Raw genomic sequence first — 19104 nt, forward strand, 5'->3', positions numbered from 1 at the left:
CTCAATAGGGCAGAGAAAGTACACCTGCGCTGGAGCCGCGGCAGTAGTAAGAAGGAGGATGGCATTGTATGAAGATGGGAGGCGCCGGACCGGAACGCGACACCCACCGCACCCGCCCCTGGTGAGTATAATATAACTTGTTTTTCTTATCTTTCAGGTTACATCGGGGGCTTATCTACAGCATTATAGAATGTTGTAGATAAGCCCCTGATGGCTGTGGCCGCAGCTTATGGGGCAAAAATGAGGTGACAGAATCCCTTTAATGGGAATCTGTCAGTAGGATCAACTCTTCTATGCCTTCTACATAGGCAAGCAGGTCATAGGAAGCTGAATAAAATGATACCATCATAACTCCCATCTGATGTCTTATTCTAGAGAAATCCATGTTTTTCTTATATGTTAATTAGATATGATCTATTGACCCGACATAGATCTGCATGAGAATCTGCTTCCAGAGCTTATTTTAAATTAAAGTAGGCATTACCGGTGTGAACCAAATAATGGCCGTGTTAGCTCTAATCTAAGTGCAGAGCTAAGTGTGATTATGAGAGCTAAGTGTCAGTCATTACATGTCTCACACTGCTAACACTCCCTTTCATTTAAAATAAGCTCTGGAGGCAGATTCTCATGTAGATCTGTATCCATAGATCTTAACAGCTCATTTACATATAAGAGAAACGTGGATTTCTAAGGAATACAAAATCAAAGTGAAGATATCAAGGTATCATGTTATTCAGCTTCCTTTGACCTACATGCCCATATAGATGGCTTAGGATAGTTGGTCCTACTGACAGATTCCCTCTAAGTGATTTCTCAAACTTACTATAGCCGGTAGAATACAGTTCTCTAATTAATAGTATGTGTGTTCTTTATCCCTACTGCTTTGTACTCGAGATTAATCAGTCTGAGCTTGCAACATGTCAATTTCTGTCAAAACATATAACAGCATTTGTAAACACGTAACTCTTATTCATTGTTGATGACCTACTGTATGGGTCATTTTAAAGGCGCTTTCAAGGATACTGTTTTTTTTTCAAAAACTAATTTTTGTTTAACTAAACTCAGAGTCCAAATGACAAAATGTCAAATCTATTGGTGATATTGCCATCACATAGCTGCAATGTTTTTGGGTGAGTGCATCTAATGCATTAAATGTGCATGTATGCATGATCATACGACTTCACTAGATGTTGCAAGGTCGGCATCTTTTGCCATGGTTATTTATAGTGGAATTCAGTACTTGGACAAAGAAGTTTTACATACAAAACCGCATAGTGCATTCAGAAAGTACACAGATCCCCTCACTTTTTCCACATTCTTCTGTGACAGCACTATGTTACATGCTTTCTCTCCAACCTGAGCTTAAGAGGACCTATAGAGAACAGGTGAAAATTCCCAAGTATAAATCAGCTGCTGGCATCGGAACAAGATGCTGCAAGGGAGTGCAGGGTAGGTAAGTAGGATGTTTTTTTTTAATGTTTTTCTGATGGAGGTCATGCATACCAGGATAGGGATGAGGAGGCCATGCATACCAGGATAGGGATGAGGAGCCATGCATACCAGGATAGGGATGAGGAGCCATGCATATCAGGATAGGGATGAGGAGCCATGCATACCAGGATAGGGATGAGGAGGCCATGCATACCAGGATAGGGATGAGGGGCCATGCATACCAGGATAGGGATGAGGAGGCCATGCATACCAGGATAGGGATGAGGAGCCATGCATACCAGGATAGGGATGAGGAGGCCATGCATACCAGGATAGGGATGAGGAGGCCATGCATACCAGGATAGGGATGAGGGGCCATGCATACCAGGATAGGGATGAGGAGCCATGCATACCAGGATAGGGATGAAGAGGCCATGCATACCAGGATAGGGATGAAGAGGCCATGAACACCAGGCTTATACTTAAGTCAATATGTTTTCCCAGTTTTTTGTGGTGAAATTAGGTGCCTAGGGTCGGTTTATACTCAAATATATACGGCAACTGTTTTAGTTTTTTATTGTAATAAATATGCACAAATTTCTATTACTCTGTTTTAGTGTGGTGATTAGGTGGAGGAACTCTGTATAGAAAGGCAAAAGAAACATAAAGTACATTTAACAATACAGCTATAATAGAACAAAATTGAAGTAAGGTCTAAATACGTTCTGAATGCACCGTATATTCTCATGAAGAATATCTCAAATTAAGGACCGCCTTGTGGGAATTCATGGGAGCAGTGTATGCTGAATTTAGGGTAGGTCTATAATTCTCAGACAAGACGGGCAACCAAAAACATCTGTGCAACTTGTCTGCAACTTGCTGTCATGCGACTATTTTCGAGGTTTGGCTTACAACTTGCAAATTACAGACAAGTCGCATGCAACTTGCATTGAAGTCTATGGCAAGTGAGTCCTGTGTGACATGTGACCACCGACAGAAAATCTAACACTTGTAAACATTTGCGGGTTTGTGTCGCAATCCCGGCAGATCCGTTTTGCAGGGTCAGACTGCTGACAGACTCTCTTTAACATGGCGTGGCTCATCAACATCTTCAACAAAAACACATTGATATACATAACTGGTTTTGCATTTCGAACCTTAAAAAAACAAGATTAGAATATATGCTACTTCTTTAAAAAAAAGAGAAACAGAACAACTAAAAAATAGCCTAGAAAAGATTCCTAGCGCATTAAAAAATTCTAAAATATTTTAGTGCAAAACGCATCATTATTCGGTCATAATCACTTGCAAAGAAAGTAACTTAAGTTTAGCTGTAAGTCAAAGTATGTTAATGAGCAGATTATCCCCTAAGTTAATAGCCTGCAAAAAATATAGACCACAAATGACAGTGACCGTTCGAAGTTTGCTGAAACTTTCTATTCAGAAAGTGCCATTTCTTAATTGTTAGATAAATTTATGACCGTACTACTACTGTAGAGGAGCGGAGAAACTATAGATTGTTATTCCTTCCATCCTCGTCTTTGGTTTGAGCTTCAGACAAATCTTCTTGGTTTTCATTGAGGTCTTGATTACTTCTGTAAACAAATGCATCAAAATTAAAAATACATTTGCTGCTCCAGTGTTCTCTAGAATGTTTCTCTGAAAATAAGATGGGGTCATATTTTATTTTTGGCTCCCAAAGATGGGTTAGGGCTTATTTACAAGGGATGCCTATTTTTTTTTCCATAAACAACAATCCACATTTATTCTTGAACAAAAAAAATCAACATTTATTCAAATATATGTAATCAAATATTCAAATATGTCATCACAAACACACATTGCTCATACACATTTGTACATACACACACTGCATATATGGTACATACCAGCCTGTCTCCTCTTCAGTTACTCTAGACCAGTGGTGGGAAACCTCAGGCCCCAGGGTCATTTACGGCCCTCAGGCAGATTCTCAGGGACCACAGTACTTTGGCAGGGAGTTATATTTTGATTGCCACCAGCTCATCAATTTCTTCTTCCTCAGTGAGCACACACACGCAGTGTTCACTACTGAACACTGAAGGGCATGCAATGAAAGATTACATCCTGTAACCAGTGCCAGAGTCAGGATGTACTTTGTGGGCGGAGTCTGTACGGTCCCCGAAGGATGGTATAAATATCCAAATGGCCCTTGGCAGAAAAAAAGATTCCCCACCCCTGCTCTAGACTCTCACTGTTAAAGGACCTTTGGCGACATCATGGTCACATGATCATGAGGTCACCAAATATCCTTAAGCAGTCAACCTCTGAACAGAAATTCTGGGGGGCCCTAAGACAGTGGAGACCCAGGGAAATTGCCCAATTTAATTCTCCTCAATGCTGGCCCTGACTAGCTAGGGCTTCTTTATGGAGCAGGGCTTGTATTTCAAGCATACTCCAAAAATTCGGGAAAAACATGCTAGTGCATATTTTCAGAGTAGGTCTTTTTTTGGGTTAAACAGGGTATCTGCTGCTCTCCCCCAATGTTTGTTGACAAGATTGCAACACAACACCATGACTATTGAACCTAGTGATTGACTGTAACGTGCTGTGAACAAAACTTCATCTCTGTAGCCCAGTCAACCAACACTGACACAGAGCAACAGAGTGGCTGTTCTAGATGATGTAGGGTGGCTAATGGTCGCATAGTCGATGGGAGGTATGTGTCACAGAGATGACTTGTCTCTTTGATGCAACCTGAAGTATTTTCTTCAGTGCATGTAAGCACTGAGAGGTTCATTTGTTGCACCTGGGACTTGGTTACGGGTAGCTGTGAGAGATGGGTGGGTCTAGCTACCCACATACCTCACTCTGGGTGTGGTTAACAGCCAATATAATGGAGGCTATTGTTTGCCACATGGTCTATGACTGGAGGTGTGGAGGCTTCCAGTGTGTTTGCTAAGACACTGACCTAAGCTGGTGGACCCGCAGTGCTATATGGACTGTTTGTTTTCACTTTGTGCCGGAGAAGGCTATCTTTTGTTTGCTTAAACTTAAGCAGGTTTATGGAATTAATAAACCTGACTGGACATTTTTATGAGAACCGCTTACTGTGCTTACCTGAAACTGCAGCTGAGTGAGTAAAATCTTATAATGGGTAGACACTTTGGTAGAAAAATACTGTTTGATTTAATATTTTAAAGTAAAAGCAGTCTTGCCCCCATTTTATATGAAGCCAGATAACCTCTATTACCTTGTTCTCTCACTACAATTTAGTTTGTTCTTTTGACCACACTTGACAAAAGAATGAAGAAATGGATGTAGTTAATCAAAGCCTTATTATGTGTAATAAAAAAGCAAAATTGAAAAGATTTAATTTCCTTTTTCATCAACTCTTTATTAATGCAGAGAGTACACTGCGTTTGCACAATGGAAGAGTGCTGGATGCACAAGGGATAAGTACAAGTACATTGTCAAGTCGCTATGCACGAGGGTAATGATAATGACACAATAAACATAAAGACATGAATCAAGGACAGGGATTATCAATAATGTGTGATCTTCATTTATAATTGGAACACTAATCTAGAAACCATGAGGACAGCAGGTTCTTTAAGCAACTGAAAATGGGAAACTAATACAATGGTCAATGGGATCATATCCTGTTGACTTAAAGAGGATGTGTCCAGTCTTAAACTACAAGACTGCAGTCACTCCATGTGACTGCAGAGTTGTGAATCATCACAATACGCACACTGTGCTCTGCGATGATTCTCTGGTGACAGCACCGGGAATGGATGGTCATGTTATAAAGATGGTGGAGACTATGCTGCAGTGTTTCTATGTATCTGTGTATATAGTATCATGTGAATTGTGTTGTAGTGTACTGTGATATGGTAATAAATAAATATAACCCCATTCTGCCATTAGACGGCATAGTACATCCGATGGCAGCACCCCTACTTTGATGTGGGCTCCGGAGGTGAGCCTGCATCAAAGCCGGGACATGTCAGCTGTTTTGTATTAGGGCAAGTGACTGCTTCCTGAATTAGTGTGGGAGTTTGGAGTGCACGTGAGCAGTGGTGCCATTTGGGTCATCCATAGTTAAAAGGAGACTTAAGAGCAGGGATAGCAAGATCCTAAAGGAGAGGCAACTGATCAGTCACAGTGGTCTTCTGATGGAGTGCATCCATAGGAGCAGAGTCACGAACCCCTGAGTTTTCAATACTGCAAGTAACGGGTCTAAATAGGACTGGGTTTGTGGGATTAGTGTGGATCCCGAGCAGTAGATCCAGGGCGCCTGTAGTTGAAGAAATGGGAAGTGGAGCCTTTGAGTGGGTAGAGGGATTTGCTGATCAGGATCTGGTTTTCTGGCTGGGTTATGGTGACGTAGGATGAAACAAAAAAGCTGCTGAACCCTGTAGTAGAACTACAGAGGAAGGATACTGTGCGAGGGAAAATTCTATGTACCATACAGGAAACAACCATAAGACTTTGTGCCTGCTATCACATGTATATATCTTTTGCCAAGTTATCGTTGCGTAAAGACTCTATGGTTGAACGATAGTTTCCTTAATTGAACTGTGGAAAACATGGTCCTGGCCATCCCATCCCACTGGCTACATGCAGCCTGCACAGGTAAAATGCCTACACAGCACAACTCCACACGCCCAGCCAGGATCCACACTTTCATGTAGTGCACCGAGACGTAAAGTGAGACGGGCCATGCTACAATGTGACTACACGTACTCGTTTTGCATACTTCCAGCCACATTCCAACTAGACTGCTTCCGATCTCGCTCAATACACTCATTAATTAAGCAAGACCATGCTCATCTAGTCGGACTATGGCCGGGAGTATGCATATGCATACTTTTAGTTACATGAATGCCACTCCCAGAACCAGAGAATTCTAACAGCATGTCATGTGTAGATACACAAATCTACAGTCACATTGTGACTCCAGACTTGTAGTTTTAGACCAAACATCCCTTTAAACATCTTTTCAGCCTGGGGCTGTGAAGTGACCATACATTCATCATGTATAATCATCCTTTGAAAAGAGATGATCCAGCTTCCTCGCTGGCAAAAATTAATGGGATTAAAAATTAAATTCCATCAAGAGTATAGACACAGTTATGCGTTTCGAACATCCATTGCGTTCTTTAACGCTATGTGCACACGCTGCGGATCTGCTGCAGATTTGGCCTCTGCGGATTCGCAGCAGTTCTGCAGACAGTGTACAGTACAATGTAAGTCTATGTGATTTACAATCTGCTGTGCACATGCTGCGGTTTTTCCACTGCGGAAAAGCTGCGGTTTTGAATCCGCAGAAAGAAATGACATGTCAATTCTTTCTGCGGATTCCGCTGTGGTTTGCCACCTATTCCATTGTCCAGTTGTCAAAGCGCAGGGGAAAACAGCTGGCCAATCCGCAGGTAAAACCGCAGGTCATTTTACCTGTGGACCTGCAGATACAAATCCACGGGTGAATCCGCAGCATGTGCACATAGCCTCACAGAGCTTGTTTTTTTTGGTTTTGTAAGCTTGGAAGTTGGATCGTCTCCTCTTTTCATTCCTACAAGTGGTTCCTTGCAGATCGGTGCCTCCAGGGATGCCTAGCTGGAGTGAGCTGGTTTATCCTTTTTCATACTCATCCTATGTTGTACCCCCAATTTGCCTCCTGCAGCCTGTTCTGCTCAGATGAGAGTTCCTTTCTACAGTAGCAAGTCTTTATTTTGTCTCCTGTGGCTTACCTATCCCACCGCACAGGAAAGCCAGGGGAGTTGAGGTTAAGAAGCCGGAGGAAAGGAACACTGATCTGAGCAGCGGAGGCAACCGGAGGGCACAGGTACGATAATGTATAATGTAAAGTCACTTTTCATTCCCAGGGTACAGAGTCACTGTAAGCAATCTCATGCATATATTAAAAGTGACCCACATGTCTATTTATACTTTAGTATATAGGAACATTTTCATGTAACATAATGAAACAAGGAAACACATGGATAACTGAACAAAAAGACAGAAGCAAATAGCTCATTATTTACACTGGTAAGGAAGCAAAAAACGAGTCTATCATTTATTGCAGGTATCATTCTATACTTACTTCTCTCTGTTGAAAACAATGAAATTTCTCTCCACAGTATCTAAGTGTTCTTGCAAATTGCCATTCTTCAATATTACAAGGTACAATCCAGGCAGGAAAGCAATAAAGAAAAGAATAAAGCATTTAATAAGCTAAAAATGACTTCTCCATGCAAACACATATCAAAATAGATAGGCAGCCAATTTCAACTTAAGGGAGTTGGTCACTACTTTATAAGTCTCTTATTTTATTTGAATAAATAATCTCCTTTTACAAATCCTTCCATAACCTGAGCTGCTCTCTTGGTCACATAATCTCTGGCAGGAATCTGACAGGTGGACGTCGCTTGCTGTGTGGATGGGCAGGGTCCTATTCAGCAGAGCTCACACACAAACTCTCCCTGTAGCCACAGCTCTACCTCTTAGCTATATGCCTACAGGAGGGTGTAATTATATATATATATATAAATAAATCAAGAAAAAAGGGCAGCACTACCAAAATAATACAGCAGGTGCAAAACCTATTCAGCAGTGTCCAAACAGCCAAAATGACAAAAGGAAAAAAATAGGCATCTGATCCTCAGATGGCAACGTTTCAACGGTGACCCGTCTTTGTCACCGTTGAAACGTTGCCATCTGAGGATCAGTAAAGTATCCACTTTTTTCACATTTAATTTTAGTGCTGCCTATTTTTTTCCATATATATATACAGTATATATATATATATATATATATATATGGGTCGCCCTCCCAGGGCTGTGGGGTACTCGGTACCGGGCCAGTGACAGTGGGATGTGTCACAGCGGCGGTGACCCGGTCCGTGGCCCTGGGCGCCCAAGTAATGGGGGATGTAGTGATGAAGTGGAATAGTTTGTGACGCCACCTGTGGTGTTTGGCAAGCAAGATGTTAAGCCAACGCTGCGTGCAGATCCTCTGGGGCTGATGGTGTGTTGCAGTATAGATGGTGTAGCTCCCCACAGGTGAAGCTGTAACCCCAGGGCAGTGTATAGGCGCAGGCGGTGTGAGGAATGTTGGTACCCAGATGTAGCAGTGCTGACGGTGTTGGCGCACAAGGAATGGAAGACACCAGGGCTTGTAGTTCCAAAGCTTTACTCACAGTTCATGGTACATACTGGTGCCTGCCTCCGTGCCATGTCCTTCGGGGTAGAGACTCAATCAACCTCCCGTGCAAGTCAGGATTCTCCTCTCCAACACCCCGCCAACATGTACCTCTCCTGAACGACTCCTCTATTGCGCCTTGTAGTGTGAAGAGCTCCAGTACCGTGGTACTCTGAAGTTCCTCCTGTCAGATGTTCCTAACAACTCTACTGGTATGACAGACAGCTGTAGCCTCTCTTGGGGACTCCCTTCTCTGGAGTCCTGGCTCTCTATTCAGTTGCTGTTGTGCCCCAAGTCTTGGATGGGAGTAGTGCATTTACAGCCAACTACTCCAACGGTGTCTGCTGCAGAACCATAAGTGTCCATACAACCTCGGGGACCGGGCCCCGGCCTTGCGCTGAGAACCTATAGGCAGGGTTCCCCTTCCAACCCACAACTTCTCTCTGTTCTCCTACGCCTTCGTTCCGCGCTGTTCTTTCTCTCTCTTATGGAAGCTTAGGTTGCAGTTCTACGTCTTTCTCCTTCTGTTCCTTTCCCGAGCCAGCTGTCTCAGGTCACTGAGGCAGCTGCAGCACTCCTTCCTCTCTCCCTCTTCTAGGGATCTCCTTCCTCTCAGACCCGTCCTCAGACTCTCCTGACTGACTGTCCTTCTCCCGCCTGACCTCCCATCAGACTGACCCTCAGACTGATCTGTAATTCTAAACCTTCACAACCTTTTATATATCTCAACTCCACCCACCTCCCAGCACATCTCGTGTTACGAAGCAAGGAACCACGAAAGGTGCTCTGCTACCCTCTAAGCATGAAGCCGCAATGTGGTCAGTGCTGAACTATCCTGTGTGTGGGATGCAGGTGTTGGAGCGAGGAAAGGTGTTCCCAACCTACCTAGGTGGTGGGGCACTACACCTTAGGAGAAGGTGCAGTACCTCTGTGGTGACTGAGCCTCAGGGGCGCCACATATATATATATATATATCCACATATTCACACCGCTCTGTACCCTATGTAATATACACAAACCCTGCTGTATATTCTCTGTATATTCTCTTTTTGTAATCTGATTTGTGTGTGCCGGGAAAGGTTGGAGAGGTCCGGCGCCTGCACACTGCAGTATTTTACTCTGCCCTCAACAGGGCAGATAAAATACGCCTGCGCCAGAGCCGCGGCAGAAGTAAGGAGGAGGACGTCATTGCTAGAAGATGGGAGGCGCCGGACCGGACCGCGACACCCATCGAACCGGACCCCCGGGTGAGTATGATCTAACTCGCTTTTCTTGCCTTTCAGGCTACATCAGGGGCTTATCTACAGCATTACAGAATGCCGTAGATAAGCCCCTGATGGCGGTGGCTGCATCTCATAGGGCAAAAATGGGGTGACTGATTCTCTAAGCTGTATGGAATAATGCAGCTTACAGAGCTATTTCAAACAGACACAATCTGTGAAAGAGTTCACCACACTTTTTTTTTACATGATAGCACGTGTCAAGTATGCCACTGGCTTTAGATTGCCATTCATTGGAAGCATTCCTCAGAAGTAAGTAAATCTAGGGAAATTCACCAGATGTACTGTTCCTTCGTATAATGCAAACACAGTGTGAATAGATCCTAAACCAATTTGTAAAAAGTGTCAAATAATAAATTGTCAAAAGGAATATGCCACACTAAAAAAATAGCTGTACGTTTTTCTTTTTTTTTTTTACTTAAAATAGATCTTACAGCATTTTAAAGCACCACTCTAGGTTATTTTTATATTGCAGTACTGGAATGGTGTCACTTATCCATGTTCCCTGCCCCTAATATTATAATTACCACCCGCTTTCCTCAGCTGTTCCTGGCAACTCTGGTTTTGATCCAACATTTTGTGACTACAACTTCCGACAGACCGGAAGCCAGAGGTAATGATCACAAGTTCTCAGTGCAAGTCTATGTAGGTTCTCATTTTGGCCTTGTTCTGGCTCTCATAGATGTAAATTGACGTACTTCTGGATCTCCTAACAAACACTGGAGCGATCCGGCAGCTCACAACCTGCAGAAGACCGACTGAATCGCTGCCGATAACAGATTTAGACGGGGGCTGATAAGTATAACACTAATGTCAGGGATCTTAGATGACACCACTCCAGCGCTGCAATTAAAAAAAACACTGGAGTGGTGCTTTAAAGATTTATCAGTTAATGTCCTTTTATTTTCTTTTCCAGAAAAATAACATGCACAGTCAGAGTGATGGAAACCGATGCACTCCATGAGATTAAAACTGAATTGACACACTCAGATATACTAAAGAAAGTCTGTCATATGAGTGTATGGGTAGTGAATGAAGAAATGGAAAGTGACAAGTCAGTAAGCTTGTAATCTTCACCATTAACAAAATAGGGTATGTAATTCATAAGCTGTTGTGAAGGAAAGCCACTTTCAATTAATAATAACATGATAAAGTGGAATTGTTTTTTTTTTTTGCTGATCATTTACAAAGTAATTAATGATTTGCTTATTGAACAGAATTAAAAAGCTCTTAAGTTAAGTGGATTATCTATCTATCTTCAGGATTTCAAGTGTTCCCTATGCAATTTACTTGTCCCATCCATCAATGTCTCCATATTGGAATCCAGCCCCTAATATTCCTGCCAAACTGAATCAGGCATCTGTAAAAAGTCATGCAGAATAAAAGCTGCTGTTATTTATTGCAAACTGTAATTAGCGGTGGTAAGAATTGTTTGTACAGTTATCGCAAAGCCAACCGGCAAAAACACCCTCGTGTAATGAAGGTGCATCATGGCTCATACGTGTTTCAGAAAACTACATTTTGTTATTAGGGTCTCATGCCACCTTTAGACTGATCAACATTTCAAGAAAACATTTTTTCTCTTACCGTTGCTGTACGACTTTTTCCATTGTCCTTCACTTTCTTGGCCAGTCTTTTTTTTTTCTTGTGCAAAGGCTTGGATTCTAGTATCATCTCTTCAAGTTCAAATGTTGGATCACAGTTCAGTCGTCCTTTCTGATTATATAACAGATAAAAGACAATGAATAATTTGGAATAATATACTTCATTCTATTAATGGTAGTACCAGATGTCAGACCAATGCTGATCACCATTGTGGCATAAGCTACTAGTATGCCATAACTTATAGTGGTGAAAAAATCTCTGATAATTTAGAATAATATTAAATTTTACATACCTAGGTCCCCGATTCATGAAAGCAGATATTCAAGAATTCTAACTTAAAGGGGATATCTGGGACTTAAAAATAATGTGCCTAAGCTTTAACCGCCATGTAGGGGCTGCTACCTGTCTGTTGTACCTAGCACCAGTCGTTGACGGCTCCTGCCAGAGATTCAGCTACTGTCAACAGAGCAGCAGTTTTTATTCATGCTGACAGGGCGGGACTTCTGGTGTCATGTTGATTGACAGTCAATTAGGCAGCGGGTAGCCAGCAGTCAATCATCATCACACAAGTAATGGGCTCACATTTTTTGGCCAAATTTTGCGCTAAGCATCTGTATTTTTCCTAAATTTCAAAAACCATTATGCTATTCACACTTCATGTTTTTCACATTGACATGCCTTAACTGCAATTAAGTGCAACCATTTCCTCGTTTTGATATGTAAGCTGTTTTTTGGTAAGCACTTGTTCAGATTAGTTCTTAATGTGACGGTCAGTTTTCTGTTATTTGTATGCTAGCTTTCTGACTGAGCACTCCGCCCTTCACAATGCTGTGGTTTTTACATCTAATCACATCAGGTTCCAACCAACCCATAAATGTAGGCTTTACCAAGAGATTAGCCATAGGTAATTGTTGACACTGGGCAGATAGGTCAGGTACCATCCGATCCATGAGACTACTTTGACATTGGTGGATTTTTTGGCCAAATTTTGTGCTAAGCATCTCATGTGTTTTTCCTAAGCTTCAAAATCCATTATGCTATTAAGACTTCATGTATTTCACATTAACATGCCTGAGGCTAGTTTCACACTAGCGTATGGAGGAGCTGCAGAGGGATGCAGGCTTCCTTCATGAAGCCCCGCCCACGGCCGCACCTCCTCCGGTCAGCTCTGCCTCCGTCAGCATGCGGCCTGCATACCCTATCTTTAGCATTAGGTACACAGGCCGTGCCGATGTATGCGGATGCCTCCGAATACATCGGCACGGCCTGCGTACCTAATGCTAAAGATTGGGTATGCAGGCCGCATGCCGACAGAGGCGGAGCTGATCGGAGGAGGTGTGGCCGTGGACGGAGTTTCACAGAGGAAGTCCGCATCCCTCCGCAGCTCCTCCAAACACTAGTGTGAAACTAGCCTTAATGCAATTGAGTGCAACCATTTCCTCATCTTGATTTGGTGAGAAAAGCTGCCAGTCTTCAAGAATTCAGGCCTGTATGTTAATGAGCAGCCTTTACTCTATTGCATTCTATGCATAAACTATCTAAAATAATGGGTTTGATAGTTAATGTATTCTTGAAGAGTTAGAATCCAGTGTTTGAATAATGTACCCTCCATAAAGTCATAAAAGACCTTAGAGGGACTTTTCATCATTTAAAATCTTTTTTTAAAATTGATTTCCCTTGTAATTGGGGCTGGTGGATTAGTCATAATTACAGTGGAAATGTAGCCTTCTGGCTGCATTGCAGAGTGGACTGGGTCTCCTAGGATCAAGCAGCTCATACTCCTTCCAGCAATCACATGACCACTATGTCTGGAGCAGGAGGCGCCGTTAGCATTTCCGATTACTGTATGTGTAAGGAGGTGGTGGGGATCCTCAGTTGCTTTCTCTCTCCTATACCCTGAGCACATGTGTCACATGCAGTACCCTGATGGTTCACCAATGTTTTATACTGTTATGTCATGTAGTGATGTCATTGTCATATGTTGTATTCTAAATGTTAATGTAGTTGTATATATTTAGCTTAGGGATAGAATGAGTTATACTGTTGGACGGAGTTAAAAGGGGGACGTGCAAAGCCGGGCAGGCTTGCCCAGGGCAGGACATTCACCGTAGTGAGGACAGAGGATTCCCCGGTCGGGGGGGATGAAAGCTTCCCTAGCTTGACGGGCATCGTGGACGGACACTGGCTCAGCAGGATCTGCCCCAGGAGAAATACGAGGTTCGGGACCAGGACAGGAGCTGGTGTTGCACTGCCTTCTAAAGTTACAGGGACAGAGCAGGAAGCATTGTCTTGTTTGCACTGTGTTCAGTAAAGTTTTCCTGAGACTTCGTCCCCTGGAACCTTGCAACCTGAGTGACTATGTGCTGAAGGTAACTGACTATTCCGCAGGATTGGGACTTCACCTGTCATTTCATGTGCAAGGTGCCGGGGTGCTCACTGACTGTGATTTAGTAGACTCGCCCATGACTACCACCCCGTGTCGCCTTGTTACATATGCACAGCGCTTCTTCAGTGCCGTGTACATAGAAGGCAGAGACAATAATAAACCATCTCAGCCTTTTCTATCAGGAGCCAAAATGTGTTTAACAGCTGACTCCCTGCTCCTGCGGCTGCATGATTACATGCAGCTGCTTTACTATGCAGTGATGTTTTAGAACATCACTACAGAGTGGGACATGAACCACCCGGACAATTCAAAGTCTATGAGCGGTCCTGAAGTATTTAATTTTGTGCAAAAAATAAAAAGACTTTTACACGCTGTGGTTGTTTATTTCTGTAGTGATAATAGAATATAGATGCACAGCCAAATGTAACAACAACTAGGGTGATATCACTGTAAAGAACCACTAATGATCAGAGAAAGGAAAAAACAATATAGAAAAAGGTGCAGACCCAGAGGTACAGGGTAATAAATTTTATTAAACACCATATAACTCCAAAATTGAAAAAAATAAAACCATGACAACCCAGAAGATGTGTATTGTAGTGCAGCGGTAGCACCCTGTGCAGTGATGAGGCAGTGACCCAGCAAAGTTCAAAGCAAAAATGTCTCTTTAATGTTCAATTAAAAAAAAACACAGCACATGATATCCTTTGGATGATAGCTGGGAAACATATCCTCTGGATTACATTCACTACACACTCAAGTCCTCTTGAGACCCATTGCCATGGGTGACTGCACCACCGTGTTAATGTTCTACTCATTACACAGTACACGATATCCTCCGGATCGCAGCGGGGAACCATATCCTCCAGTTTACAGTCAATAAACACGCCAGTCCACCTCTGACCTTTTGCCGTGGGCGACTGCTCCGCTGTGTACGCTGTGGGTGCCAGGCATTTCAGCTGCCTTGGCTGTTTGGCTCTGCTGGCCTGCGGTGCCTCACACAGGTGGAGCTCTGCAGAGCCTCCTGCTCTGTACTCCTGCCAACACCAGACTGACACTGACTCTAAACGTGACACACCCAAACCCTTTACTGCAGGGTTCTTTAATAAGTAACCTTTGGCCTTCAGCCAAATGGAAAACCAGGGCCGGAAATGAAACAGACTGCAACCCTACCATCTTGTAGTCCGTTTCAAAACACAAAAGCCCAGAGCAGGTTTTCTGTAAATCTGTCTTGGACAACCAGCAAGTCCAAGACCTATACTCACTTTAGTCTGCATTACAACCACAACTACGCCTGTGACTGCAATGCACTCTCATGGCCTCAATACGCCTCTGTGCGCATCCTGGGGGGAACACACATCGAGCCTCACATGTAACACCAGTCACTGACTCACAGTATAAATCACTGTACAACAATGAAATGTAACAACAATAAACTAATATGAACATGAAGACACTAAAATAGATACAGTTGTGGCCAAAAGTATTGACACCCCTGCAATTCTGTCAGATAATACTCAGTTTCTTCCTGAAAATGATTGCAAACACAAATTCTTTGGTATTATTATCTTCATTTAATTTGTCTTAAATGAAAAAACACACAAAAAAATGAAGCAAAAAGCAAAACATTGATTATTTCACACAAAACTCCAAAAATGGGCCACACAAAAGTATTGGCACCCTCAGCCTAATACTTGGTTACACAACCTTTAAATGAAAAAACACAAAAGAGAATGAAGCAAAAAAGGAAAACATTGATCATTTCACACAAAACTCCAAAAATGGGCCAGACAAAAGTATTGGCACCCTCAGCCTAATACTTGGTTGCACAACATTTAGCCAAAATAACTGTGACCAACCGCTTCCGGTAACCATCAATGAGTTTCTTACAATGCTCTGCTGGAATTTTAGACCATTCTTCTTTGGCAAACTGCTCCAGGTCCCTGATATTTGAAGGGTACCTTCTCCAAACTGCCATTTTTAGATCTCTGGTAGTCTTTAGACTTCATAATGCCATGCACACGGTCAAGCAGTCCAGTGCCAGAGTCAGCAAAGCAACCCCAAAACATCATGGAACCTCCGCCATGTTTGACTGTAGGGACCGTGTTCTTTTCTTTGAATGCCTCTTTTTTCTCCTGTAAACTCTATGTTGATGCCTTTGCCCAAAAAGCTCTACTTTTGTCTCATTTGACCAGAGAACATTCTTCCAAAACGTTTTAGGCTTTTTCAGGTAAGTTTTGGCAAACTCCAGCCTGGCTTTTTTATGTCTCGGGGTAAGAAGTGGGGTCTTCCTGGGTCTCCTACCATATAGTCCCTTTTCATTCAGACACCGACGGATAGTACGGGTTGACACTGTTGTACCCTCGGACTGCAGGGCAGCTTGAACTTGTTTGGATGTTAGTCGAGGTTCTTTATCCAACATCCGCACAATCTTGCGTTGAAATCTCTTGTCAATTTTTCTTTTCCATCCACATCTAGGGAGGTTAGCCACAGTGCCATGGGCTTTAAACTTCTTGATGACACTGTGCACGGTAGACACAGGAACATTCTGGTCTTTGGAGATGGACTTGTAGCCTTGAGATTGCTCATGCTTCCTCACAATTTGGTTTCTCAAGTCCTCAGACAGTTCTTTGGTCTTCTTTCTTTTCTCCATGCTCAATGTGGTACACACAAGGACACAGGACAGAGGTTGAGTCAACTTTAATCCATGTCAACTGGCTGCAAGTGTGATTTAGTTATTGCCAACACCTGTTAGGTGCCACAGGTAAGTTACAGGTGCTGTTAATTACACAAATTAGAGAAGCATCACATGATTTTTCGAACAGTGCCAATACTTTTGTCCACCCTCTTTTTTATGTTTGGTGTGGAATTATATCCAATTTGGCTTTAGGACAATTCTTTTTGTGTTTTTTCATTTAAGACAAATTAAATGAAGATAATAATAGGGGTGTCAATACTTTTGGCCACAACTGTAATAGTCAAGTCCAAAATCATATGATATTATATTCCACAGTATCAACTGAAAAGGAAGAAAGGAAGTATCCAAACAAGGCATAAAAGTATCTCCATTGTTTTCATACTTCCTTTCTTCCTAAGTTGTTAATTATGGTATGTGATAGCTTGGTGATGAGTAGTGCTCTCTTCATTTTTGTTGTTTCATATTCTACAGTATGTTGTAAGAAGTTATGTACGTCTGAGCATTGATAAAATACTGAAACCATAAAGAAGCAATTTTAACAGCTTTGATCAGGAATATTGCCATAGTAGCACTTTTACCACAACTGTAAACTCTGGCCTTACCGTAGGTATAAATTCTGGAATCATTTTTTTCTGCAGTACTGCATCCCAGTTAATATCTGGTAAACTAGGAAAGTTCTGTATGTCAGTGAGGCATGAAAAGCGTTCCTCTGGATTTCTGTCTAACAACTGCAATATATAAAACATATATTAATAGGATTTCTGTAGAGTTGCAACTAGTAACATAATCATGTGTGATCACTTCTCCAACGACTGTCTGCAGAGCAGAAGATGGTATCTTTGGATCTCTCACCAATGGAGTTAGATGCAGTCATGAACCAGAGTAAACTGATAAGTAGAGAATTTCTGATAAAAATAACCACCAAATAATACTGCCCATACCTAGTCTGCCCTACACCCTCTAAGAGAAACTACAGAAAACTTGGTTAAAGCGAACTGGTCATTAGGATTTTGTTAAGTAAACTATAGGCACTGTCAGTTCAGCGCCGTTATACTGATTAAAAGGATACCTGGGTTGAAGAAATCCATCTCGTGGTTGTTTAATACTTGTTTACAGTTTTGAGTTAATGAGATGGTTGTGTTTCAGAGCGACCTGTGGGCGGTTCTTTTTTTGGTGCTCTGGCCCCATTTTCATCTTTATGGGCTTAAATGACAGGTTACTGAACCTTCAGTGACCCGTCTCCTACTTTAAATACTGCACCTGCACATTTAATACTGTGGTATAAACAAAAATGTAGCTCCAACAAAATGGTGGTGGTGGCGCATGAGCAGTAGCTTCTATAGGCACATGATGCTCTCAGTATCCACATGCGCCACCCACTGTGTTCTGAGGACCAGTGCAGGAGCACACACAAGAGGAAATCGTCACCACTGACCACAACAATGCTCCCGCACTGGTCCTTGGAACAGAGTGGGAGACCCATGCACAGATTGAGAGCATCACTTGCCTATAGATGCTGCTGCGCATGCGCCACGGCAGGTGCCATTTTGTTGGAGATAATTTTTTTTAATATCACAGTATTAAATGTGCAGGCACAGTATTTAAAGTAAGAGGCAGGTGACTGAAGGTTCAGTGACATGTCATTTAAGCCCATAAGGATGACAATGAAGCCAGAGCACACAAAAAACACCTCCCACAGTCCTGCCCCTGAAGTATCTCTAACTCAAAAATGCAAAGATTAAACAACCACAAGACGGATTTCTTCAACACAGGAATCATTTTAATCAGTGTAATAGCGCCAACCTGACACTGTCTGCAGTTTACTTAGCAAAATCCTGATAACAGGTTTACTTTAAGGCAAATGCATCCCTGCATGCACAGTGCATAAGTACCTATACTGTGATTCCTGAGGGCTCAGATTGCTCATATAGGCATAACAATGGTTTTATGCAATACTTAGCATGATCCACTGAATGTAGTATGTATGAAGGTATTCTTAACTAAAAGCACTGTTTTTAGGGGAGAACATCTCAATATGTGCAATGCCTGACACAGCCAGGTAATAGCTACTTGGCAGTAAACTATGGAGCCTGATCCTGAGACTTACAGTACAAAAGTATAGTTAGGTCCCATAGAGGTCTATCGGTGTTTCCTATGGTGCTGTATTGATTCTAAGGCTTTATTGAGCCATCCAGTAATATGGATGTAAATGAGTTCTTAGATTCATGCACATGTTCCATCTAAAAGGATTCATCCATTTTTGCCGATTGCTCAGGAGTCGGTTTGTTTCAGTGCTGCACCTCCACACAATTCTTTAATACCAAAGAAAACATGGTGACTACACTGTACGTTTTTTTTTACATTTTAGTTTTTAGAAATCTAAGTGAATAAAAAAATCAATCTAACCACATGCTGTTTTCTTTACCAATAATCTATACTGTGGCTTTACTTGTTTACGTGCAGGGAACAAAGGTGTTTTCAGTCTATGACAAGGTAGATTGTACGGCTTTGATGTGAAT

At 42.3% G+C, this 19104-nt stretch overlaps 1 protein-coding gene across 1 annotated transcript in view; it reads right to left on the reverse strand.

Moving 5' to 3' along the window:
* Nucleotides 1-238: 238 nt before the first annotated feature.
* Nucleotides 239-19104, reverse strand: part of STK32A (serine/threonine kinase 32A) — a 449372-nt gene continuing 430506 nt past the window's right edge. The window contains exons 10-13 of the mRNA XM_073575249.1: nt 17188-17313; nt 11484-11612; nt 7520-7584; nt 239-3026 (exon numbers count right to left, since the gene is read on the reverse strand). Of these exons, the coding sequence (XP_073431350.1) occupies nt 2942-3026; nt 7520-7584; nt 11484-11612; nt 17188-17313 (405 nt within the window). The 3' untranslated portion in view covers nt 239-2941. The remainder of the gene's footprint in view (nt 3027-7519; nt 7585-11483; nt 11613-17187; nt 17314-19104) is intronic.

This window comes from Dendrobates tinctorius, unplaced genomic scaffold (assembly GCF_039654945.1).
Source record: "Dendrobates tinctorius isolate UK_male_01 unplaced genomic scaffold, ASM3965494v1 ptg000043l, whole genome shotgun sequence".
NCBI classification, from domain to species: Eukaryota; Metazoa; Chordata; class Amphibia; order Anura; family Dendrobatidae; genus Dendrobates; species Dendrobates tinctorius.